The 24496-nt window shown below is 41.5% G+C and overlaps 3 protein-coding genes across 3 annotated transcripts; all 3 read left to right on the top strand.

Moving 5' to 3' along the window:
* The first annotated feature begins 329 nt into the window (after positions 1-329).
* Positions 330-9400, top strand: csrp1a (cysteine and glycine-rich protein 1a). The gene is made up of 6 exons (XM_086278046.1): positions 330-635; positions 2996-3105; positions 4709-4877; positions 4959-5088; positions 5168-5264; positions 8430-9400. The coding sequence occupies exons 2-6, from the start codon at positions 2997-2999 to the stop codon at positions 8504-8506; spliced, it is 582 nt and encodes a 193-aa protein (XP_086134172.1). The 5' UTR covers positions 330-635; position 2996; the 3' UTR covers positions 8507-9400.
* Positions 9401-10685: 1285 nt separating this feature from the next.
* Positions 10686-13090, top strand: phlda3 (pleckstrin homology-like domain, family A, member 3). The gene is made up of 2 exons (XM_086278610.1): positions 10686-11413; positions 12531-13090. The coding sequence occupies exon 1, from the start codon at positions 10982-10984 to the stop codon at positions 11402-11404; it is 423 nt and encodes a 140-aa protein (XP_086134736.1). The 5' UTR covers positions 10686-10981; the 3' UTR covers positions 11405-11413; positions 12531-13090.
* A 7914-nt stretch (positions 13091-21004) lies between these two features.
* Positions 21005-23885, top strand: tnni1a (troponin I type 1a (skeletal, slow)). The gene is made up of 6 exons (XM_086277034.1): positions 21005-21557; positions 21645-21817; positions 22020-22151; positions 22320-22409; positions 22554-22730; positions 23311-23885. The coding sequence occupies exons 2-6, from the start codon at positions 21770-21772 to the stop codon at positions 23413-23415; spliced, it is 552 nt and encodes a 183-aa protein (XP_086133160.1). The 5' UTR covers positions 21005-21557; positions 21645-21769; the 3' UTR covers positions 23416-23885.
* Positions 23886-24496: the final 611 nt, after the last annotated feature.

The following is a 24496-nucleotide window of genomic DNA, read 5'->3' as shown; positions in this document are numbered from 1 at the left end:
TAGGAAAGCCCTGTGTTCTGTCTGCATTTCAAGAAAAAATATCCTCCCTGATCACAGTTTGGAACACTAATGTTTATGCATGATAAAAGTCTTTCAGCAATGTGAAGTTCACGTAGTTTAGTATCACGGTTCAGTGTTTGTTGGCGGCTGTCTGACAAATTGAAGGGCAGCCCTTGTGCAAGAGAGTTGCAAAACACGGAGTGCAATCAACAAGAAAATCTCTCGGCTGTGCGAGCCAGCACACAGCTTTTGAAGCCCGGCTCACTCCTGTTCAACCCCACCTCTCGCTCTCACTGCGTCTGCTCTCACTTGGAGAGTAAGCTCCCCTGATCCTCCACACAGACTAAGTTTACAGGCTGAAGCAGCAACAGCAGAAGCTCCTCCCTTTCGACACATCTGGAACAGTGTTAAAGGGAGAGGAGCGCACCAACACTCTCCTGAAGGATAGCAACACAGTAAAAGTTGTTCAAATCAGGTTTTTAAGAGGACTGACCTTTTTATTTTTCGTGCATACTTAAAGTTAACTGTGGACAGCTGGTTTCCTGAACATACCACACAGCTCCATTTACGCTACTCTGACCTGTGAAAGATCTTCCTGCCCATCATCCCTCACTGACAGCTTCTACTTGCTGCAAGTAAGTAAAGATTTTTTATTTTGAGTTCTGATGGATTCTGTTTGCTTCTGTCTAATTTCTTATTTTGTTGATGCATGATGGGAAAGACACTTGCAACACTTATGATACCACAATACCACAGGGTGCCTTTATGTTTCCGTTACAGCAAAGTGTTTCAGAGTGAGCAGCTAAACATTAACGCAAGAGAGGAATAGTAATGCACAATAAAGAAAATACAGCACAGCAAGTTCCTACTAACTTTCACCAACATTACGCTCTGCCTGAATCACACAGATATCACATGCTGTCACATTAAATTTGTTAGTGGACTTCCTGATTTGTAGGAGTTTCCAGTCCTTACTGCTCCTTCCCTAAAGCATTCTCATATCTGCGTGTCCTTGCAGGTCTAAACATGCAAAGCCACCACAATCAGCATGAGCTCGAATTCGTCCTGATGGAAATAATTTAGCAGATACACAGAATATTTATGTAACGTATATGTAAGGAAAACTAATGTCTCCAGTAACCTTTTCATCCATCAAGTGACAATTCTCCCACTTCTCTATGAATTTCCCCTCCTGTGGTCAAACTGACTGTCAACTCAGTCCCATTCTATCAGTGAACAAGCATCAACAACAGCACCACACAAAGTTAAGCAATTACTGATAGCCTTGATTATCCACGAGCATTTTCCTCACCTTCTCATCTACATACTCGGTCCTGAAGCTGGGAGCCGGGCTCATTGCTAACAACAAAAGCTTTTAACCACTGATGCTGATGCTGATTGTCACCCTTCCAAAATGACATGGAAGACTGAGACATTTATTTGAGATTTCAAGTCATAGTTTCCAAAGTCGGCAGCTGGAAAACTCTAAAATGTTTCCATCACTGCTTGGTCCAAAAACATTCCCGGCATTTCTGCTTTAAGTGGGATTGAGGAATGTTCCAAGACTGTAAAACTACGCAAACTGCCATCCTTTATGAGCGGATACTGAAAATGCCAGCTAGTCTCCATCTTCCTCATATAAACATTTACGATGCAGACCTCTCACTTTCTTCTGAGCTATGCATCCAAAACTCTCATTCACCACTGCTTCCCTAAACTTTACAGTTTAGACTTCCGTGGCTGTGCCTGTGGTCTCTTTGTGAGTTGTAACTGTGACTTTTTCAATTTCTATACAAGACAATATGACTGAGCTTCAACTTAAAGCTGCAAAGCAAAGCCATTTATCAGTGATTACCAAGCAACACAGCCCTGTTTTTATAATTATTTTCATTGATAGTAGCACTTTTAAATTCTACATGAAAGATGTAGGGTGCAGAATAATTTAACACACAAGAAGCCATGTGACTGTACATGATATGTATAAATAACTCGTATAATTTATAAACTGGAATAAGAGTTTTCTAAAGGCTCAGCTACATCCAAGAAAACTGCATTAGTTCCCTTAACAGAAACTGCGTTTACAGTGACAAAAAAGGCAGCGTATGATTCTGTATCATAGTGAAATGAGCTCATATTCACAGTAAGTATAAGTACTAAGTTATTTTTAACATTTTTAAATAGAGTCAGAGGCCATGTGGTACCGCCTGTTATTTCTGAGTGAGTCATACTGTATATTGTGCCCAGAAGTCTTAGGTAATCTAAGTTAGAAAAAGCAAGCTAGCCTTGATGGAGTTGTCAATTTTTTTGACATATTTTGAGCCGTATAAAACACAACTGCAGGTATTAGGTGCTGTGTGGTTACGGGCTGAAGCTGTAGATGATAAATGTGAGACATGACCATGAAAAAGGGGGAGGAGGGTTTACACGGTCAGGAATGTGGAAGTAGATATGCAAGAATGGACAGGGAGGGTTGTGCTAATAGCACATTGGACAGAAACAGACTGGATGGCAGGGTTTTCACATGCCATCGACTTTAACATTCCTCAGAAAATCATGCTTACGCATAACTTCCACAATGACTGCTTCTATTTTTTTAAGAAAGAGACCTTTCGTTTTTGGCCCTTTTACAGAAAAGAACTCTTCTAGAATTTTCCACTGCAGTTCTGGCTTGATTGTCCGTTACAGAAACCACAAAGAACTGGCAGGAACATAATTACTAGCCTAGCCTTACAAAGCCAGATGTACAGGCAACCAAATAAGGCTGTTTAAATAGGTTTCCTAAAACAATAACTGTTTGCGTTTCCATGATGGTTCTATTTAACAGTCCACTGATTCATCTGTTTTTCTATTCAGGGCCCTTTCCACTCATTAATTAAAGCACCTTTAAGGTCCTTTTGGTGCATTTCCAGCTGTTTCTACCGTCTGTTTTACCAAAAGCTTCATGTCATATCAAAATATGTCTGTTTTTCTGTCTGTGTAACATGGATCACTAAAGGATGCCTTTGGGAGGAGGAAACAAGTGTGGCCGCTGTTCAAAGACGGTTTACTTTGCAGAAGAGGTTCTCTGTGACGGGCGGAGCTTCCATAGATCCTGCTTCCTGTGCAGTGAGTTAACCGATTGCTGTTTCCTGTGATTGTGGAGCCCAGTGAACTTTTGGCACGTATTACAGGCACATGTAATATTAACCTAATGTGTATGAGCCGTCTGTATGTGCAGACAAAGAGAAAATGCTGTATAAGTCTGGCTGAGCTATATTTGAACTACATCTTGGTCTATTAATTTTTGTGTGTGTGTCTCCTAGAAACTGAGCCTTAAGCTGATCAGTTCCCCTTTCGCTCTAACTTCCTGTCAGAGTCTATTCAGATGAGCTGCAGAGAGAAAAAATATCAACACATTTCAGGATTAGCCAGCTTCATATAAAAGTCTTGTATCTTTATAAAATCCAGTTATTTACATTGATGTGTTAGCACTACAAAACCTTTTTATCTTCCAAGGAGTCGCACGAGCAAAAAGTCTACTAACCTAGAGGAGTCCTGTGTCTTTATAAAATGTGATTAAAACAGTCTGCAACTAGGCCGATGAAAAAACCAAAAGGACGCCGGTGTATTTCTGGCCTCTATCGACTTCTAGATTGGTTTCCTGCTTTTTGTAAACTTCTGGGACCATTCCTGTTATCGCTGCGTCACTCCCTGGAAGTCCACTTCAAAAACTAGGAAGAAATAGCAGCACATTTCAGGTTGTTTATGCTGAATGTTCTCCTTAATATGCATCAGGATGGTAGAACTACCAGCGATGAATTTAAGGTGGAGAACCCAGTAAACCCCGGGCGCCATCTTGGTTCAGGTTGCGCTCCTAGTGGTGCTCCTGTTTTTGGCTTTTTCTGGCTTGGACACTGATGGCTCTCACACTGAAGACCACTGTTTAGTGTCTATTTGAGCTTTCTTTTAGTTGTTCTTCTTCTTTTGGCTTTTCTCTTTAGGTGTTGCCATAGCCAATCATCTGCCTCCACCTCTCCTGAACTCTTGCAAACCCTATCCTAGTCAAAAGTACTATAGTTACTGGCCTTGCACCGATAGCAGTTGTTAACCCAGAAAATATAATTCTTGACAATCTGCATATTTCATCTGCCAACGATTTTATACCAAATACCCATCCTGACGCATGCATCCCCATCTGTCCGAGCTTGGGCTCAGAACTAAGAGTACACTGACTTGTGGCTGGGTTTGTCTTCACCAGTTATGATCCCCAACATGTAGTTTAGGTCAGCTTGGGTCAACAAGTTGATGTTTGTTGAGCTGTCTGGTAAAACTGCAAATATGCATCTGCGAGTAATGGAAACAGGATTTCCTGGAAGTGATACAATCTAGCAGGATTGCTAAAATGCTCACAGCAATTCAAAAAGGAAACATCAGACAAAACATTTTGACCACTCCACATACAAGTATTCATCTCTTGTGTACTGTAAATCTTTCATAATGATAAATTAGATATCTTGAAAGAAATGTGGGTTCATGGGGTTTGGAGGAGTTATTTGTGTTCTCGCATCACAATCAAACATTCCTGTGATGGAATTTAGATGAGAACATGTTCCTTCAAACAAAATGTTCCTTATAAGGCAAACAGTTGGGAGCCTTTATAAACACATGAACGTACTCAACGAAAAGTGCAAAGGTATGCAAAACAATAATAACGTGTCTCTTTGTACAGTGGTGTGTGGGAAGAATTTGGACAGCACAACTGTTGCTGTTCATATGGATGAAGTCTACTGCAAGGCATGCTATGGTAAGAAATATGGGCCAAAAGGCTATGGTTATGGCCAAGGAGCAGGAACCCTCAGCATGGACAAAGGAGAGTCCCTGGGAATTAAACCTGAAGAGTGAGTAACACACAGGCAAGCATACTTTTTGATGGTTTTAAGGCTCCTTATCCACATTTTGTTGCCTTCTTTACCCATCAGACCCGGTCCCCATCGTCCTACCACCAACCCAAACCCCTCCAAGCTAGCTCAGAAGTTTGGAGGATCAGACAAATGCCCTCGCTGTGGCAAGTCTGTCTACGCTGCTGAGAAAGTGATGGGAGCTGGGAGTGTAAGCAAAACACAAGCATATATGCGCGCATGCAAGAAAAACACAACTGCTTTAAAACGAGGCTTGTATATGTTTACAGGCATGGCATAAGTCTGGATGTTTTACATGCGCCACTTGTGGGAAGAGCCTTGAATCAACCACACTAGCTGATAAGGAAGGGGAAATCTACTGCAAAGGTAAAACTCTCTCTTTCAAAGACTTCTATAGAACCAGACAACAGCACTTACTGCCACCTGCTGGCCTTTAAAAAGAATGCAGGTGTAACATACCTCCACATTGGGTCCAAACTTCAAACATTTCCCATGGGTCAATGACTGTCACAATTAAGATGTGTTTCCATGGGCGCAAAGCTAGGAAAGCTAACCCATTCAGGCCCAGGAAGGATCTGAAACAGATAATATAGGTGATAGGAACACTAAATATATATAACTTGGGCTGAAAGAAAAAAAAGTCTTTATAAATGAGGCTTGTGGTTAAAAACGAACTCCTTTTTTATAAGAATGGCCAAATGAGTTGTAATAAACCCTAGAATACAACAGAGGGTGCAGTTACTCAGAAAAATAGAAGTTTTATGATTTCAGTTGAACTCTAAACCTGGGATTCAAAGTTCATGCCTGCAACAAGTTAAACAATGACTCCGAAAGGTTCTCTTCATCAAAATCTGTAAGCCTATTATAAATTAATTACACAAACTATGCACTGTATAGCTATCAAGCTATGTGCTAAATGAAAAAATAACTTTATCTATTACTTTCTGACTCATTTCAATAAATACCAGCAAACACTCACCAGCCACTTTATTAGGTACACGTTGCTAGTAATGGCTTGAACCAATTTTGCCTTGAAAACTGCCTGAATTCTTCACATCACCGATTAGACGAGGTGCTGGAAAGAGATTTTGGTCCACGCTGACATGACAGCATCACGCAGTCGCTGCAGATTTGTCCGCTGCACATCCATGACACAGATCTCCGGTTTTACCACATCCCTAAAGTGCTCTATTTTTGTAGGGTCTTTAACTATAGTAAGAAGGGCTTTGAGGTAACTGTTTTTGTGATAATGTGCTACATAAACAAAATGAACTGAACTTAATTATTAGATTGGGATGTGGTGAATGTAAAGACCCTTTGAGTGAATTCACTGTCATGTCCAGGAAACCACTTTGAGATGATCTGGTGAATTACTCTGCTGAAAGAAGCCATCTGAAGACAAGCAGTAGCACTTGGGTAGGCTGTTTGTGTTTAATCAGTGCTCAAGCTGTACTAATGGGCCCAAAGTGATTCAAGAAACTACCTCTTACACAACTACACCATCAGCAGTCTAAACTGTTGATAAAAGGCAGGATGTACACCAAATTCTGACCCTGCCATGCCATCCAAACGTTGTAGCAGAAATTAAGGATAGACATGTTTTCAATTTTCTATCATCCAATTTTGAATGTTTGCACATAGTAGCCTCAGTGTCACAGTCTCGCTGAGGCAGACTGTATGTGTTGTGAAGAGTGGACCCAAAATGCAGACATGAACGAACTTGGAACAAAACTTGAATATTAACAAAAGGCGAGCCGTTTAATAAGGCTGACAAAAAGACACAACAATGAGCAAAGACAAACTAAACATTAACCTAAACAGGTGAACTAAAATACAACATGAAAAACCCTGATAGTAACAGACCTGGAAACACGGTGAAACAACAGATGACCTGACAAAGACTGAGTGAGAGAACACGGACTAAATACACACAGGAGGCTAATGAGGGAAGTGGGAACACAGGGGGAAACAGCTGACACACAGGAACATAACAACATCACAGGGGAAACATAAAGCTGAATACACTGAACGCAGGAACACGGGACCTCTTCAAAATAAAACAGGAAACATAATGAAACGCAGACGTGACAACGTGAACTTGACAACAAAGGACATGAAACATATAAAGGACAAGAGAGACTTAACACAGGGGTTGAAAACACAAGGGGAAACTAATAAACAAGTGAACTTAGAAAACCCAATGAACTTAAACATGAATCATAAACATCAAAATAAAGTAAAACTCAAAACGTTGGGTCAAAAAGACCCAGGATCCCGACACTCAGTGCCGTTATTAGCTGACAAAGGAGACAGAGGTCAGTCAGAGAAAGATGTCCTTGGTTGTAACAAGTAGTTATTTGAGTTATTATTGCCTGGCTATCCGCTTGAAACAGTCTGGCCATTCTCCTCGGACATCTGGCATCAAGAAGGCATTTTCTTCCAGATACATGCCACCCACTAGATATTTTCTCTTTTTCAGAGCATCCTCTGTAAACCCTGGAGATCGCTGTGTGAAAATCCCAGTAGATCAGCAGTTTCTGAAATTCCCCATAGTAATCCTACAGGTCATCTTGATCACATCTGCATGCTTAAATGCACAGACTTGCTGCCATGTGATTGGCTTATTGGACATTTGCATTAACGACCAGTTAAACATGTGTACCTAATAAAGTGGCCGGCAAGTGTATAATCCAACAATGTTGTTAACACAACATCACAGGCTCATATTCGTTTTTATTATTTTGTCACAATACCTTGTAGGTGTGTACTGTAAATTGAACCCACTGGTGATGAATAGCGGAGCTTATCAATGCTCCCAGGGTCCAACACCTTTCAGCTCAATATTCTGTTATATGGGCACATTAACCCCTTTATTGTGTCTGGGACAACCCAGCCCCATGTATAGGCACATACAGAGAAACACGTTTTTCAGGTACTCAGTATGGGCTATGTAGCTGAGGAATATGAGACCCAGCAAACAAAGTTCAGAATTAAACTGCTGAATTAAAGTGTTTACTCATTCCTGCAATCTAACAGCCGCAAAGGTGTAAATCTAACGCTGGTATCATGTTTCAGGGCCGAAACACGCCACAGAATCTGCACTTGAGCGGTAACACTGAGCATTTAGAGGCGCACAAATGAAATAGTCTGTATATAGAAGAACCAGCATGGGAGCTGTGGTGCAATATATTCTTTAGTTTGCTCATATGTAAAATTTATTTGTTAAGGCCGTTGCTAAGTGGTGCACACCAGCTTGAGCTAATGCTAACTCAATCTGTGAGTCTGTAGATCCAGAAGACAGCATGGGATAAAAAAAAACATTTGAGGGGGAAGTCAAAAGTCCTTCTACCAACAATCCTGAAGAAACTTTGGTCCCTGTGAGGAATTCAATCGAGGAATATCATGTTTGCCAGATGGAAATCAAACACTCAAATCAAAGCTGATCCAAGCAGGCCACAGTGAGCTTTGTCTAATATATATGGGAGGATGGCAAAGTGTGGAGTCTTATGGCATTACCTTTGTTCTCAACAGCTTGTTACGGCAAAAACTTTGGTCCCAAAGGATTTGGCTATGGACTGGGAGCCGGGGCGCTGGCGCACACTCAGTAGGAACCGCGTATCTTCAGCAGCACAGCTCCAGATTACTGCACTGCCTGGCTCTTCCTGCAGGGGGCAGACGACCTATATCCACAGACGCGCTTGATAGAAAGCTGCTTTTATAAACTGTACAGTCGAAAGGATGACACCTTCATAATCCCATAGAAACAGGTGAATACTATTGCAGTGCTGCCACATATGCACATTTAGTGAACATGAATATCTATGTAAAACTGCATGGGTGATTTGCACTCAAAAATATCGTCCTCTCATTAAGAATTATTTTTTCTCTCAACACTTGCAACCCCTGGTGTTGTCATAAAAAATGATCGCCTGCCAAAAACGATTTCCGGTATTTGGCCCGAAATTATTGTTCGTACTTAAATGGTTGTAAATCACTTGTTGGTCTGTGAAACGTGTGTCAAACATCTCTCTTGGTTGATATCGAGCCACTTGAAGTCAGAAGATATATTTCTGTCATGAGGTAGAAGCTGCAATCAGAGACTTTTATACATCCTTTAATAACGAATGTAAAACTGTCACTGCAGCAGAGGTTGCACCAAATAACACAACAGTTATACAAAGATGTTTTAGGTGGATTGATTATATTATAGAATATAGAGTGTGTACAATAATGTCAAAAAGAAACCTGCTAAACAGATGAATTTTTTATTTTATATATAACACCTTCGTAAATGGTGCTGACTGCAGACTATTTATCAATATAAACAGAGATATTAAAAAGAACAGCACACAAACACACACAAAAAGACATACAATCAACGGAAATCACTTTTTGTCAGACGATCACCTTTTAACATCACAAGATAACCTATACAGCCATCTAAAATTTCACAATTGCGGTATGCTTTCTGAATAGCATGATGATAAATAAACTACAGAGAGAATGTATTTGGTGTCATTGTTTTTATTGGCACAAAGTGAAGTGAAACTGCCTCCTCGGCCTCCTTGTCTCGGTTTGTGTCTGAGGCGAGTATCATAGGTGGTGGTTTCTGTTTTGGTTTTAAGAAACGACACGTGCAGGATACATCGTATCCATTCCTCTCACACCACGCGACACACTGGGACCAGGTAAGTCCAGTATCTTGTAAAATTAGGGGAATCACAGATACACTCCACCCACAAAGCTTATCTATCACGTAAGAATGTCAGAAAGAATTTACCAACAAATTCCATCACTGATGTTTCCCACATTAGTTCGACAGAGAAGTGAAAGCGGAGCTCTAAAGTTATGAAAATATAATCTGTTAATCAAATGAAATATACATTTTTATTTCACTAGTTGTAAATATTTCATCCTTAATGTGAAATCTGTAGATGAGGCAAATTGGACATCTTTGCGTGTAGCCCTACCTTGTAACGACATTGTTTCCAGAAGGTGATGATCACTAACCGGCTGATTAGTCATTCAGCAGTTTGAACTCTTTATCCAACTTTATCCGCCATGCCACCCACTCACATTCCAGCTCTCAGAGAGGCGAGATTACATAGTTTCTAATAAGGAGTTTCAAGGCTTATAAATGAGCGCTTATTGCACTTTAAGCATATTAGCATTTTAGTTTACTCATTTATACAGAAAGGTGTGTTAGCAGGTTTTTCTACAGGTGCACTGCGACCTCAAAGGGAGATGGTCAGGCCTGAACCCATCTACTCTGTGTTTACCTTTGTTGTGGAATTCAGTTTTTAAAAAACGTTGCACTTTCCTCCACAGCTCTCACGTTGATAACGAGTTACTTTGAAGATGAATAGCATAAACAGAAGAAAAAATGGTAACCAATAATCAAGTTAGGCCCATAATTACCACTGGCAGCATTAAACATGAACATACTGGTGTACTCGTAATTATAATCCATTATTCTGATATTGGCCATTCTGCACTACTTTTGCTTATTTAATACTTTTTTCTTTTTACTTGAGTGAGCTAACTCGTAAAGACTAAGAAGTATATTTACCCTGGTGTTGCTATGTTAAAGTTCTGAGCACTCTCTCCACCACTGAAACACATAAAAAGGCTGCTATGCAGAGTGCTGTAAAACACAACTGTCAGCGTGCACTAACTGACTCTCTGTGCCTGTCTTTCTTTCGCGCGCACTGCACGCTGACGCACACACTCAAGATGGGAATTTCATAAACAGCCCGGATCTTCTCCTGCCGTCACTGAGAAGGAGGCGGGTGCTAGTTGAAAGAGGGAGAAGGTCCAGACAGGAGCCGGGCATGTTCAAACATATCCAGGCAGAGCAGCCTACCAACCCGCACGGTGTCCTGTCATTGCGCACAGACGGAACTTATTCACAAACCTTGTTGTAATAGACAAATGTGTTTAACATCATATTTACTGTATCGAATCTGTTTCCCCGAGGGACGTTGATACGGCAAGACACGCGATGCGTATTTAATAGATTCAGTATCTATCAGAGGATTAAGTTGTCTAGTGTCTGGTACTGAAGAGGTTCCTTCAGCTTGGAAATGTCCTTCGCGGCCAAGGCGATGAGAGACGGACTGCTAGAGAAGCGCAGCAGCGGACTTCTCCAGCTGTGGAAGAAGAAGCGCTGCGTCCTCACTGAGGACGGGCTGCGCCTGCACAACTGCAAAGGAGGCGGCGGTGATGCTCCGGGTTTGGCGTCGAGCTCCAAAGTCAAGGAGCTTCACTTTGAGCGCATGGTCACGGTGGACTGCGTGGAGTATAAGCGAGGGCTGGTGTACTTCACTGTGGTCATGGTTACGGGCAAGGAAATTGACTTTCGGTGTCCGCAGGACGGCACAGCGTGGAACGCAGAGATTGCTCTGGCTTTGGTGCGCTATAAGAACCTACAAGCCGTGCAGACCGGGAGGAACCGGCACCTGTCTACGGGACACCTGGGCAGCACTGGGGAGGACGAGGAGCTCTGATTGTCGAAGGTATCCTAAGTTGTTGTCTGGTTGGACTGAAATAGCTAGAAGTCAAAGTGTGACTTATTGGCGTGGGAAAGCTTTTATTTCATTTATGTAGAAATCATTTTATCTGGGCTCTGGAGAGAGTGGCACCACACCCTCTCATTGCTCAAATATCCTCAAGTTCACTCCCAGTAACTGAGACTGGCAGTGAATCCCAAGCAAATACCTCAGCTAAACAAACATCATCATCATCATCATCATCATCATCATTATTATTATTATTATTATTATTATTATTGGTTTTTCAAGCAATTGGCAGCTAAACGCACAGCCGTGTGCCGGCAGTAAAACACCTGACTTAACATGTTATTTCCTTTTTGTGCTAATCACCAAACAAGTTGTTGCAATAGCTGGATGGAAAGGAATGAAAAGACCGAGACTCTTGGGAATGAGGTGACACAGAGCTGAGAAGCACTCACGTTAAGCTCGTGCTGAAGGTTATTTACAAGAACCACTTCAGTGTTTAGATGTTCCACCGAGTTAGAGTCCTCTCCGAGTTTTTCTTACTATGCTCATCTGCCTGTACTACACCTCAGTAGACACAAACCAGCTTCACTTGAGGACATAATTAAGATGCAACGTGAGCCTTCAAAATAACATCTGCCTGCCCCTCCCTCACCAAGCAGTCGAGTATTTTTAAACACGCGCACAAACACACACACTGACTTTCCTTATGGGTTTAGTTGACATGAAGCAGTGGGACACTAAGGGTGTTAAATCTGTCCTTGTGACTTTTGAGATCAAGGGTACAGTCGTCACCATCTAATGGAAACAGAGTTATTTAATGAAACCGGTCATCTCAAATGAACTCGTGACCCAAATGTGTGAGTCTGAACTATGAGCTCACAGTTTAGGAATCTGCAGCGATGGTTCTTTAAGAGAGCAGCTCTAGTCAAGTGCCTAAATTAACTTAGGAGCCGTGGTAACAGTGCAATTTAACTCATTACAAATGCACTTTTGAGCGACCCTGCTGCTGAACATAGACGTTAATAACCATATCTGTGCGTGTGTTTTAAATTATTTATTTCGTTTTTCAATGGTAAAAAATAAAATAAATAAAAATCTTTTTCTCTTCCTTCAGCCTTCCTACTTCCTTGGAGGGAATCAATAAGAAGGGGAAAGTAGTACAACTCACCAGATCCAGAGGATGCACAAAAAGGTCATCAGTGACCATGGAACAAACAACTGAGAACAAGTGTCACAGAAACTCATCTTGTCTTCCCTCATTCACTTGCAAAGTATAGGAATCTGATAAACTGTGGATAAAGACTTTGTTTCTGTCCTGATCTCATTGCTTAAGGACAATTTGGAGACTCCTGCATAAAAAAGCTGTTTTCTGGGAACAGTTTACCCTTTGTGCCTTGATGTTTCAGTAGCATCTTCATTTTTGAACATCATTTTGCGACAGTTTTTGACGCTGCTGAAACAGGAGTCGATTTGTTCTGCAGGCTTGTTTTTGAAGGATTGGTATGACTTACTTTGAAAACTTTAACTTACAGAATGAGCAGATCTTTGAGGTTTTCTAAAGATGGAATTGAAGTATTTTGTTTCTGATATATTGCACTCTGTATACTACATATTTGCTTAAACCATGTACAGTATTAGAACTGTAAAATAATAATAATAAATTTTTGTAATCCAGATTTTTCTGACATATTTTAGTTGGTCTTCTATTTTTAAATGGTGTTTCACTTCATTTCACTGTTCACTGGGAAGTCTAAAGTCTTTTAGCACTGAACTGTCAGCCACAGTTTATTTTAGATTCAGACCATTAATTGCTAAGCTCATCTGTTTCCGGTTGTGCGTTAACCTTGCTGTTATAGCCTCTGGAAAACACACACACACACACACACACACACACACACACACACACACACACACACACACACACACACACACACACACACACACACACTGGCATGGTTTTCCTGCTATTGCGTGTGTGCTGAAGTCAGGGCACCTTTTGTTCTGAGCGGTTTGGAGGACTAATGAGAAGCACAGTGAGCCTGAGGCATGTGCACACAAACATCCACCCACACAGATTCACCTACAGGAACGTGTGTGCACACCCAGCATGAAGTTCATCCAGACCTAAGCATCAGCAGATTCTTGTCAAGGAGACATAGAATTTATTGTTCATTTAATCATCTTGTGCATGTTTTTGTGTGTATATCAAGAATATAGCAGTCTGTGTGTGATATGTTTAGCTGTGTGGCTCGGTGCACTTTTAGAATAAAGGGCTAGTTGTATAGCAACTTCTCGTGTTCCTGTGGAAAACCCCCATTGCCACACCGCATGAGTCAGCAAAGGACAAGGAGTGCTGCAAGAAGTAGAGATGGATCATTGTATTAAGCAGTATGTTTGCGTGTGTGGATTTGTGTGGAGAGCAGGTTTCACAGAGAATATATGTGAAGTAGAGCCGTGGAGAGGTTACACCTTTAAAGGTACAGTGTGTAAAATCTCACCACTAGAGGTCAGCAGATTGCAGTCAACAGAATTTAGTGGCTGTTCATCTGTAGTGAGTGTAATCCAGGGGTGTCAAACAATGAGGGCCCAGCAAGAACTCTGATCTAATCTAATCTCCCCACAGTCATTAATACTACACCAAAGTAACTAGGTGTATGTGTCCCCTGATGTAAAATGAGTTAGAATGCCCTGTTTAGGCTTTTAGTCTGCTGTTTACCTCAACTGCCAATATACCTGTGTCCACCTCTGTTTACTCTGGAGGAGGCTGTGAAATTTAAAGTGTAAAGCTGATGAGTCAGTGAAGCTAACTTCTGTCTGATGAAGGCACTGAGGTGAGTTTTTGTCGGTAAGCACTGCTGCATTGCAGGTGTTAGCTGCTTGTAGCTGCTTATATGATGTGAGAATGTAACTAAACTGTTTATCAGAGGGAAACTTTGTTTTTTAGGAGACTTGAGACTAACATTAGCTTGCATAAAGGTAGTTTTTAACCAGCTGTTATTGTTTATTTAGCTAGCTAGTTGTCAGCTAGCTGGTAAGATTACATTTATAACCCTCTGACAATAAGCAATTGGGCCAATATCTAGAATAAATAAGTATTTAAAAAAGTGTTGTTTTGGGGGGGTCGACTAGAATGTGATGGAACAGTTATGAAAGTGACAAGATACCAGCTAATAGCAAACATGTATCTACAGTATTATATGAAAACATACATTAACTTGCATCTTTTTCTCCCTCACAACACCAAAGTGTCATCCACTTCTTTTAAGCGTGTCTCAGTGCAATTATTCATTTCTATATGGAAGCTTGAGGGTCCTGCGCAGTATCTTAGCTGTTCCCAGGACTGCGCTCTTCTGGACAGAGATCTCCGATGTTGTTCCCGGGATCTGCTGGAGCCACTCGCCTAGTTTGGGAGTCACCGCACCTAGTGCTCCGATTACCACGGGGACCACCGTCACCTTCACCCTCCACATCCTCTCGAGCTCTTCTCTGTTTAAACATCATCTTTCCAGGGAATCTGACAAACATGGAAAATAGAGCTACAATTAATTAAGAACCAGAGTGGTGTCAGATGTGGACTCACAATGTTCTCCTGATGTTGACACCAATGGGACCGTCTGTTGATTAGTTTATGTTGGAGTGCATTCTTCACTGACCAGAGCTCACTTCAAAAATCGTTGGCAAGCCTCCAGCTTCTCAGCTTCTAGAGATGGAGCTGCTGTGTAAATATTAAACCACTAGAGGTCTGTCTCGCCACTTTTAAGTGAGGAAAATGTCCGTGTGTGTGTGTACACCAGTCTGTGTGCATGAATCTGTGTCGGGCTTATCCAAGTTCTCAGATAATCTGTGTGTTTAAAAAGTTTTTTTCTGTTTTTTCCCTCTTTGGTTTACATTCTCCATTATCTGTTGTCACACACTGTGCAGGACTGCAAACAGAATGCCTTTGTGTGTGTGTGTGTGTGTGTGTGTGTGTGTGTGTGTGTGTGTGTGTGTGTGTGTGTGTGTGTGTGTGTGGTTGACTTTTATCAGTTTCTGGAAATTGCTGTTGGAAAGTTTTGGCCCTCTCTTTCTTTAAATGTTGTTTCAGTTCAGTTTCCAGGCATTTATTTGTACACAGCTCTCTTAAGGTCCTGCCTCAGCATTTTAATCAGACTTAAGTCTAGACTTTAACCGGGCCATCGCAACACCTGAGCAGAAGCCGTCTCCTTTCAGACAAGCCATATTTGCTTAGCCTTTTTCTAATTGTACTGTCGTGAACTTTAACCTTTAACATTCTCACTGAGGCTTGTAGAGTCTGAGTCACAGCGCTTAAGTTTTTTGCAATTTCACTGAGCATTGCTGATTCCGACTCTTGAGTTAAGGTTTATTTATCTCTCAGTTTACACATTTTACACATAAAATCATCTCATCAGACAGCACCTCAAATTATTAGACAATATGAATATCTTTGTATATATCTGTAGGAAACTTAAGCAACCTATTTATAAGTAATAGCAGACATGTGTTTAGAATTTCTGTGGTGGGTGCAGCCACCCTTTTGTCTTCATTTGGATTACAGACGGTGTGGCGAGGTTTCACTTTGTCCATCAAAGACGCCCTCACATGCATGTCTGGCATTTTAATCTCTCCTTCGAGGTTCAGGTGTTAGTAAACAAAACCATGCCCCAGGTTCATGTAGCTGTACTCACTATGACAATATCACGAGTTAAATATGTTAAGCGTGCTAAGATGTTAATATGAGAATGTTAACATAATGTTTATCATTGCTGCCTAAGCCCTATTATTATCACCAGAATGATTGCGTAGAGAAGTCTGGGACTAATCCCTCCTCAACATGCATGCCTCGATCCAGAAGGAAAGGGACAGACTGCAATGTCCTTTATTAAATCTCCTTTTAATATGCAGTGTGAGAACTCATTTTTTGGTGTATTTGATGGTTTAACTTCCTGGTCTACAGTTTTGCACTTATCAGTTATAGATGATCCTGGAAACCAGATAAATAGAGCCAATATCTCCCCAAATAAAGCGCCTTGAGGCGACTGTTGTTGTGTTTTGGCACTATGTAAATAAAATTAAATTGAAAATTGAATTGAATATTTCTTTTGTCTTGGAAGAGGGTCTCTTCCCCCCTGCCATGTTCAGATTACCCCTTGTTTATCTGATATGGGGTAGATTCGATATGATGACAGACGTCTTGGCACACTGATGCCAGTTTATATTTTTCCATTTGTCAGTGTGACATCATGCTTTTTATTGCACTGATTGCTTGCAGGGTCGTCTACAGTATGCACTATACAGCTATCTGCAGTCTGTTAATAATGCCTCTTTGACACTCCTAAGAGGTGATTGACCAGTTTGCATTTGTGCATTGGTCTGCTAGTGCCATATTAGTGTCATAATCACAAAAACTCGATGGAAGTTTAACTCTTGATTTTCACAAGCAACGAATAAAGTGCAAAGTCAAGATACAGGGAAGTATTTAGTAATGGAGCGCGGTGCAGGGACTAAGCCGTGGAGCACCAGAAGACTGCAGGAGAAGATAAAACAGGTTCATGGCGTTTTCAGGTGAGTCTTGAGAGTCAATTTTTTATTGAGGATTTACTGGAATTGAGGGGAAGCATGCAGTGGTTTTAGAGGACATGAGTTTTCCAGGTGAACAATTTATTCAGGTTGTAGGTAACATAACTCCAACTGAGAGAGAAAGGTCAGATAACCAGAAAGCACACATAAAACGAGTCATAATTTGAGAGTCTTATTACCACCACAAGGGCAACAACAACCAGCCAGAGTGCAGGAACGTACACTGGCCTTTTATCCCTGAGAGGTGATCAGCGAACGGAAAGCAGGCGTGCAGGCAGCATTCAGGAGCCGAGGTAGACCCACCCACGGACAGAACAGCAAACCAGAGCACTGCCCAAACTCCACCTTAGATCAAGAGACTAACTAGTCATGAATAAAAGTATTAAGCTTGTTTACATTTCGACCCAATCGTGGTGCAAGAGGAAAAGTTCATATTCCCTAAAGGGAACTTAAATATCTGCCCCAAACTTTGTACCACGCCTGTTAAGTTGACTCAAACAGAAGAGACAAAGTCATCATGGATCAAAGACACGGCACGGGATCAATACAATCAAAAGGATTAATTCCCTGTTGACCATAAATCTCCTCATAAAATATAGTGACATTCCACCCAATATTGGTTGAGGTGATTCTCTGTGGATTAAAGTGCTGGAATGACAAACCATAGCTGCCCTTTGTACAGCTGCTACTGGCATGGCTTAAAAGTCACGAAGCCTTCAGCGTAACCACATAAAGGACCCCTGTCACTGTACGGCACAGCTAGTGTTACGGATTCAAATATTGGGGATGGACACAAGAGGAAAAACCACAATAACAACACTGGTCCGGCCGGGTTGAGTCAAACGATGATTTTAATGAACACACGCGTGGGAGATGGACACTGATGCAGACAGCATCAGATCTCAAAATGGTGGAGCATTGATCAGCCTCTCGTGGCCCCCACCTTATCATAAAAGCCTAAACATTCACATGCTTTCTCTCACACGGCGCCTAAGCTACGACCTTGGCTCCCTGTTTATCTGCTCCTGCTGAGATGGGGCAGAAAACTCCAGCATGTTCTCTTCTAATCAGACAAATAAGGCGATGACTCTCTGCGAACAGCATTTCTTATAACTCAGCAGTATAATGCATCATAAAACAATATCATTCATTCACAATAAATCAGCAGTCTAATGTAATGCAAATCAGTTTAACAGATGCAATAGTTACCACATTCTTCTAATCCAGGAGAATAATGCAAACTAAAACGACATAATAATTCACAATCTTTAATTAAGGGTCTAACATGGCATAAAATAATATTATAATCCCACAGTCCCACCTACACCCTGCAATCCAGTGTGGCCGGGTTCATTTCTTCTCACTCCTGAGGTCCTTTGTCCCTCTGATGGGCGAACCATATGTGAGATGACCTCTGTGTTTGCGCAGTTCAGATGCAAGAAAAACTATTATTACAACAATAGCCGGCACAGATGACACTCCCATCACTCCCCAGTTCTCCCACAGCTTTATTTTGGTGCTACCTTATACCCTTCAGACGTACTCAGACTAGAACCTCTGTCCGAGGAGCTTTTAGCCTTTATTTTATTGCTGCAGCCACCAGTGTCGTCCAGTCGGGTGATCCTCTGCTCTTCTTTCGTCAACCTCAGGGGTTAGACAACCCTTCAGTCGTGGCACAGATCAGGGGATTATTCTGCCCCGATTTCAAACAACGATCTGTGTATCCTCGGGTCACAGCTGTGGCCCCCAGAGAAAGGAACAGGAATGTGTCCCCCTTTTGCCCAAGAGCCTCTCGAACCTCGTTGGTCTGGTGTTCCTGGATTTTTGTTAACCCCTTCATGGTTATTGCTGTGTTTATGGGATCCATCCTTTTGGAGTGACTAGCTGGAGCCCAAGACGCCATGACACTTGGACCCAGTTGGTGTCTCGGCAGTCACTGTGTCTGTCTCTGCTGTGAAGGATCCTCGTATCTCCGTGACCTCGTCTGGTGTCTGTTCCTGTCTCTGTAAGAGACAGCAAACCAAAACACCTCTCTGCCTAGCCTTGATAATCTAATGTTGTTATCCAATGTTCCTCTAGTGATTCAAAATCGGTTTAGCACATCATGTTCAGGACCTCCTGACCAGTAACTTATTCTAATCACAATTTATGTGTATAAGCGTGTTTGCATTTAGCCCTCTGCACTCAAGGCATTTCCTACAGTTCATCAGTCCGGACCATCACGCCGAACGAAGCTTACGACCTTCAAAAGACCGAGTGCCAACTCATTATAAGCACATTTGCAAGGTGTGTCTGAAAATTATTAAAACCACTCATTTTAACAAAAGACATCAAAAACAAATTAGCCATTTTAAATTCTAACATCTGCCCCCCTTTTCACAAAAATCATGTGTTTGCTTCCGCCTACCGTCCCACGGTTTCCTCTCCAGTGTGGTACTCAGCTTCTCATGGTCACGGGCATTTTATCTTCTAAACGCTATTCAGTTCATTTTAATGATTAATGCTTAAACATGGAAATAATGATTTATGCTTCTCACTGGTTCTCTAAAAAAGTCCGGAAACCTTTTGGGTCAGCTTAAGTTTCACCGTACCTAAGTTATTAAAACACAAGTCATAAAAATGTTCATATAACCCTTGTTTGATGTTAAAACTCAACTTCCCCCCCCTTTTTGACACATTCCCATGTGTCAAAAAGGGGGGGGAAGTTGATCATTAAGTAGAAGTTGATCACCACTTCTACTTAATCTACTTACAAGTGTTTTTTTCCCCCCTTTATTTATTTATTTTTTACATAATTTCCTTTTCCATGCAGTCTATGGCCAGCTTATAGTTCATATTCATATTCACCTACAATTTGTCATTTGAGTTACTCTCATCAGCCTTCAGGCTCCAACTATATTGCCATTGTTTACATGAAAAATGAGCAGAGCAGGATTATGTACCAAGAAGGACATGGCTGACTAATAATAGCGTCCACACAGAAAAGAAAGAGAGATCTGGACAATGGGCGGTGCAGTTAAATAGAGGGCTCATCTCTGATCTGTCCATCGAGCTGCATCCATGGTCACATTTCTCCTGCCTCTGACTCTGGTAAGTTCCCTTCATAATACGCTCTGTGTGTAGAGTTAGACACAAGTTTTATATCTGTGCTTTCTTGATTTACTCTCCTGATATTTAGACTGTAGTGTTGATATTTTAACCTTTGCATTTGTCAAAAATGTGTCATGCATCTCTGTACAGTGAGAATACAGATTGATCTAGTGTTAGTTTATTCAATATGTCAACCTGGTGAACAGCGGGGACATAGAACAGCGGGGACATAGACAATAATAAGTGTTTCAGTGCTATTTTGCTAGCAGCCCAGGTCCATCTTTGGGCACAGACTGTGTGTACACTAAAGCTGTGCTACCATAAAGCCAAAGCAATGGGATGATCAGCTGAAATAATACAAACTGGGGAGTTTAAATCTGCAGCCAAAGCAACTATGTTCAAATCCGAGGTTGACGTAAACTTTCCAAAACACTTTGGGTGGGTTTTTTTTCATTGCCAAGTTGGCCGCACCACAGAGGGTCATAAGCATCCATGAGTTACTAGCAATAAATCCCTGATCCAGGCTGGGCACCCCAGAGCACAGTCACCCACCACAGCTGTCTATCAGTTGTCCCCTGGTCTATTTTGGGAGACAGGCCACTCTAAATTCCTCTTGGCCAGATAATCCTGAGGAGAAAGACAGGGATAAGGGACAGAAGAGATGGATGAGGGACGGCTATCTGTCTGGAATTTTCCTAATCCGCTAAGGCAGATTGTAACCCCATCATGCTAGGTGGTCTTATGTGGTGCCATTCTCAAATGGAGCCAAATAGTGAAATGAGAGGGGAGGTATGAGGAGAAAGGCTGGCTTAAATTGAAAGAGTGAAAGGGTGAGTGCTGCAAATCACTTGCAAATTTGATGAAGGACAAAGGGCACGAGACTGAGGAAAGGTAAGACCAGGTAATAACAAAAGTGAAAACAACACTTTAACAATGAGGTGTGACGATAAATTAAGTATCTTAAACACATCTTAGTGGTGTTAATGCGTCACTGTTTTTTATGGCATGTGGTAGAAAAGCAAAACTGCACTCGGTAAGTTCTGTGAAAAACTAGCACACTGATTCCACAAACATTTTGTGCCTGTATGATATTTTCATGCACAACAAACACATTTTCTTAAACATGCATTTAAAAAAAGACAAAAAAGCTTCAGCAACCTCAGACTTTAAAATGGATTTAAGGTTGCCTAGACCAGCAACTTCCTTTTGTCCAAACAGGTGAAGACCGCTTAACACCTCTTATCCTCTGTCAATTCATTATTAACAATTTCCCCACCTATTGTTTGGCTCCATTTCTATATTGTTCGGTTTTAGACTTTTATAATCCATCCGCACGTGGATTTGTATATTTTTTTATCTGATCCGCTGACAAACAAATACTGCCAATGGTTCAGGGTGTGTGTTTCTGTGTGTGTTTCTAATCTCTCCCGTCTCTTTTCCAGTGAGATCTCAACAGCAGGATGCCTGAACATGTGTGAGTGTTTTCTTACTATAGATACACAGACATTAAAAAACACAAAAACAGGTATTTTAAATTATGTATGTTTCTCTTCTTTTACAGCCAAGAGGTAAGACCATCTGGCTGCTAACTTGTTGATACAATATTCAACAATTTTTATAACTAAGTTAAGCTACTAAACTACATATACATCATATTTACGGATAATCTTGTGAATCATCTGAACCATGCAGCGGAAACCCAAGATCTCAGCCTCAAGGAAGCTGATGCTCAAGGTACGAGAAATCATCTGCAGACTTATTTGATTTATTTGTGTAATACATGTGTTCAGCCCACAGGAGGGCAGCAGATACAGACAACTGAAAGAAAGCCAGCATCTGAATGTTTCACTTGTCATTTGAGAAAAAATGATGTGATGAGGTGTTTTGAAAGAATCTGAACGCATATGGAAAACATTATTTTATGTTGGTTTGACAGAGTCTGATGGTGGCAAAGGCCAAGGAGGAATTGGAGCAGGAGATTTTAGACAAAGAGGAGGAGAAACATAGGTACCTGGCTGAGAGAGCGCCTCCTTTAAACATGAGTGGCCTGAGCCTTGGCCAGCTTCAGGTATGTTCCCTACAGATTCCCCCAAATCTCTCATTTTTCTTTCCATCCTTTGCAGCTACAACTTAGATCATTCCCAAATTATGTCAATAAAGCAAATCAGGACAAGAAACCAAGTAAAGAAAGGACTGCACATGATTTCATACTAAGTTTTCCTTTGTGCATGTGTAGGATCTCTGCAGGGAGCTACATGCTAAGATAGATGTAGTTGACGAGGAGCGATATGACATTGAAGCTAAGGTCATGCTCAACACACGCGAGGTTGGTACACTTTATTATCCCAGCGCATTTCCAATAAGTAGAATTTGAAATGTTTCATATCAGTTATACGTATATTATGCAACACTATGAGCACCATGAGAAACTCCTACATCCTGCTCCCTCCACTCTGTGTCACTCGACCAGATTAAAGACCTGAATATCAAGGTGCTGGACCTCAGGGGGAAATTCAAGAGGCCTAATCTTCGACGTGTCCGTGTGTCAGCTGACGCCATCCTTCGCTCGCTGCTGGGATCCAAGCACAAAGTCTCCATGGACCTGCGAGCCAATCTCAAGTCTGTCAAGAAAGAGGACACTGAAAAGGTGCATGAAAAATGGATAAAAGAGAAGATGCAATCATGCATATGCACACAGAATACAATGAAACCAGCCTGAGCAATGTCTGTGCCATCCTTAGAGCACAGATATGCATTCAGGTACTGTAAGATACAGACATGATGTCAGCGCTTGAGATGTCATGGAACACCTGGAAACAGTGTGTGTGAAAAGTGTGTTTATTAAGACACCGAGTAGGAAGCCACTGCAGGGCGGGGGCCGTGTGTTTGTGAGAGAAGGCACCGAACACAAGACAATGATCCCATTGTACACCGAATATAAGCTTTTGTGGCCACGTCTCCCAACTCCTGAGTGCATGCATGTGCAGATTAGCTTGTTCCGGTGTGTGTATACCTGTGAATGAATGTGTGTCTCTCCAAGTGTGAGGTAAACCAGTTATACTAGTATGGTAATAAACAATTCTCCAAAGGGCTTCCCATTGAATTGAACAGGTCTCAAAGGCTTAGATGCAACAATAACATTTTCTGAACCTGCTCTACTTTGCAGCCTCTGTTTTTAGTCTTTTATACTCTCTGTTGCACAATCCAACTGTCTCCCTTATCTGCAGAAGAGGCCAGTGGAGGACAGTGACTGGAGGAAGAATGTGGAAGCCATGTCAGGGATGGAGGGAAGGAAGAAGATGTTTGATGCCGCTAAAGGTTCTGCGCAGTGAAGCCAGGAGGTGGGCTGGGGTCACATCAGTGACATCACTCCCCTACATCTGAATCTGTCCTGGTCTTCCTGGGTCTATTGTGGCGTCTGTGTTGTTGTTTCGCGCTGATGTCCCTGCGGATGCTCCTGCCATGGAGGTGACAGTATGCCCCCACACCCCTGAAAGGCTTTCAACCATTCTGTCAGCTTTGTTTTTGATAAGGTGTTCAAATGACTCTGTCTGTTATGTAAGATTATTTGTACTTTTCACACCATGTTGCACCAAAGCCTCAGACAATCGGCCTGATGTTTGTATGGCGGACAAATGTGCCAAATTAAACTGTACGTGTGATTGTTTTGCTTGGGGATAAACTTTAACCTTGTAATGTAGATTATCAAATAATAGTGGTAAAAAAAAAAAGGTGCACTTCATTGGCTGGACTGAAAGGGAAAAAGAACTAATAAAATATCAAAAGTATACTTTACATGAAACATTTTTCTGTGTGATACTCCTTCATGTGTGATCAGCTGCTGTATTCAGATATATAAACTGCTTTTATAAACTCTGAGAATTTTAGTTTCTGTGATCCTGTCGCAGTAGGACCAGCTTTTTATTGCAGGTTGCAGACAGCAGATAGAGCAAATGCACATAAGAACACGTGCAGTTTAAATGGTCTGTGTGTGTTCTTATGGCTAAAATATCATCCACTACTAAAAAATGCTTATTTCTACTCCAGTCTGAACACAATTTGTTCAGTCTGTGATGCCAACCTTGCCAACAACTCCCATATGGTTAAGACATTTAACTGCTAGATCATACTGACTGGGATTGACTCCCAGGACACCTGGGATTAATGGGAACAATACCTTGCTGTGCTCAACCTCACTAAAAGAAAGTTCCTACTTTGATCCGATGAATCCGCTCTGCAACCTAATATATACTTAAAAACGGCAAGCATCACTACTGCTAATAGCTTTTCAATATTGGTTACAGTTACTTGTTAGTTTGAAGGATTACTGTTTGCTGCAACAACTTGTACATTTGAACTGATATGCTTTGTGTGCATGCTGTCCAGATGTAAAGCACTTCTGTGTGTTTTGCA

This window comes from Aulonocara sp. 'chitande type north' Nkhata Bay, linkage group LG20, assembly GCF_057382095.1.
Source record: "Aulonocara sp. 'chitande type north' Nkhata Bay isolate Kocher_YH1m ecotype deep benthic linkage group LG20, A_spYH_male_GT1.1, whole genome shotgun sequence".
In the NCBI taxonomy this organism is placed as follows: domain Eukaryota; kingdom Metazoa; phylum Chordata; class Actinopteri; order Cichliformes; family Cichlidae; genus Aulonocara; species Aulonocara sp. 'chitande type north' Nkhata Bay.
Note: the sequence above shows the minus strand (reverse complement) of the source record. Positions and strands in the feature narration are given on the sequence as shown.

What these genes read in the sequence shown, in the direction of transcription:
- csrp1a (XM_086278046.1), top strand. Translation starts at nt 2,997, where the DNA reads ATGCCTTTGGGAGGAGGAAACAAGTGTGGCCGCTGTTCAAAGACGGTT. An exon ending in AAGTGATGGGAGCTGGGAGT is followed by an intron (nt 5,089 to 5,167) that starts GTAAGCAAAACA and finishes ATATGTTTACAG; the next exon opens with GCATGGCATAAGTCTGGATG. An exon ending in AGGGGAAATCTACTGCAAAG is followed by an intron (nt 5,265 to 8,429) that starts GTAAAACTCTCT and finishes TGTTCTCAACAG; the next exon opens with CTTGTTACGGCAAAAACTTT.
- phlda3 (XM_086278610.1), top strand. Translation starts at nt 10,982, where the DNA reads ATGTCCTTCGCGGCCAAGGCGATGAGAGACGGACTGCTAGAGAAGCGC.
- tnni1a (XM_086277034.1), top strand. Translation starts at nt 21,770, where the DNA reads ATGCAGCGGAAACCCAAGATCTCAGCCTCAAGGAAGCTGATGCTCAAG. An exon ending in TGAGCCTTGGCCAGCTTCAG is followed by an intron (nt 22,152 to 22,319) that starts GTATGTTCCCTA and finishes GTGCATGTGTAG; the next exon opens with GATCTCTGCAGGGAGCTACA. An exon ending in AGAAAGAGGACACTGAAAAG is followed by an intron (nt 22,731 to 23,310) that starts GTGCATGAAAAA and finishes CCTTATCTGCAG; the next exon opens with AAGAGGCCAGTGGAGGACAG.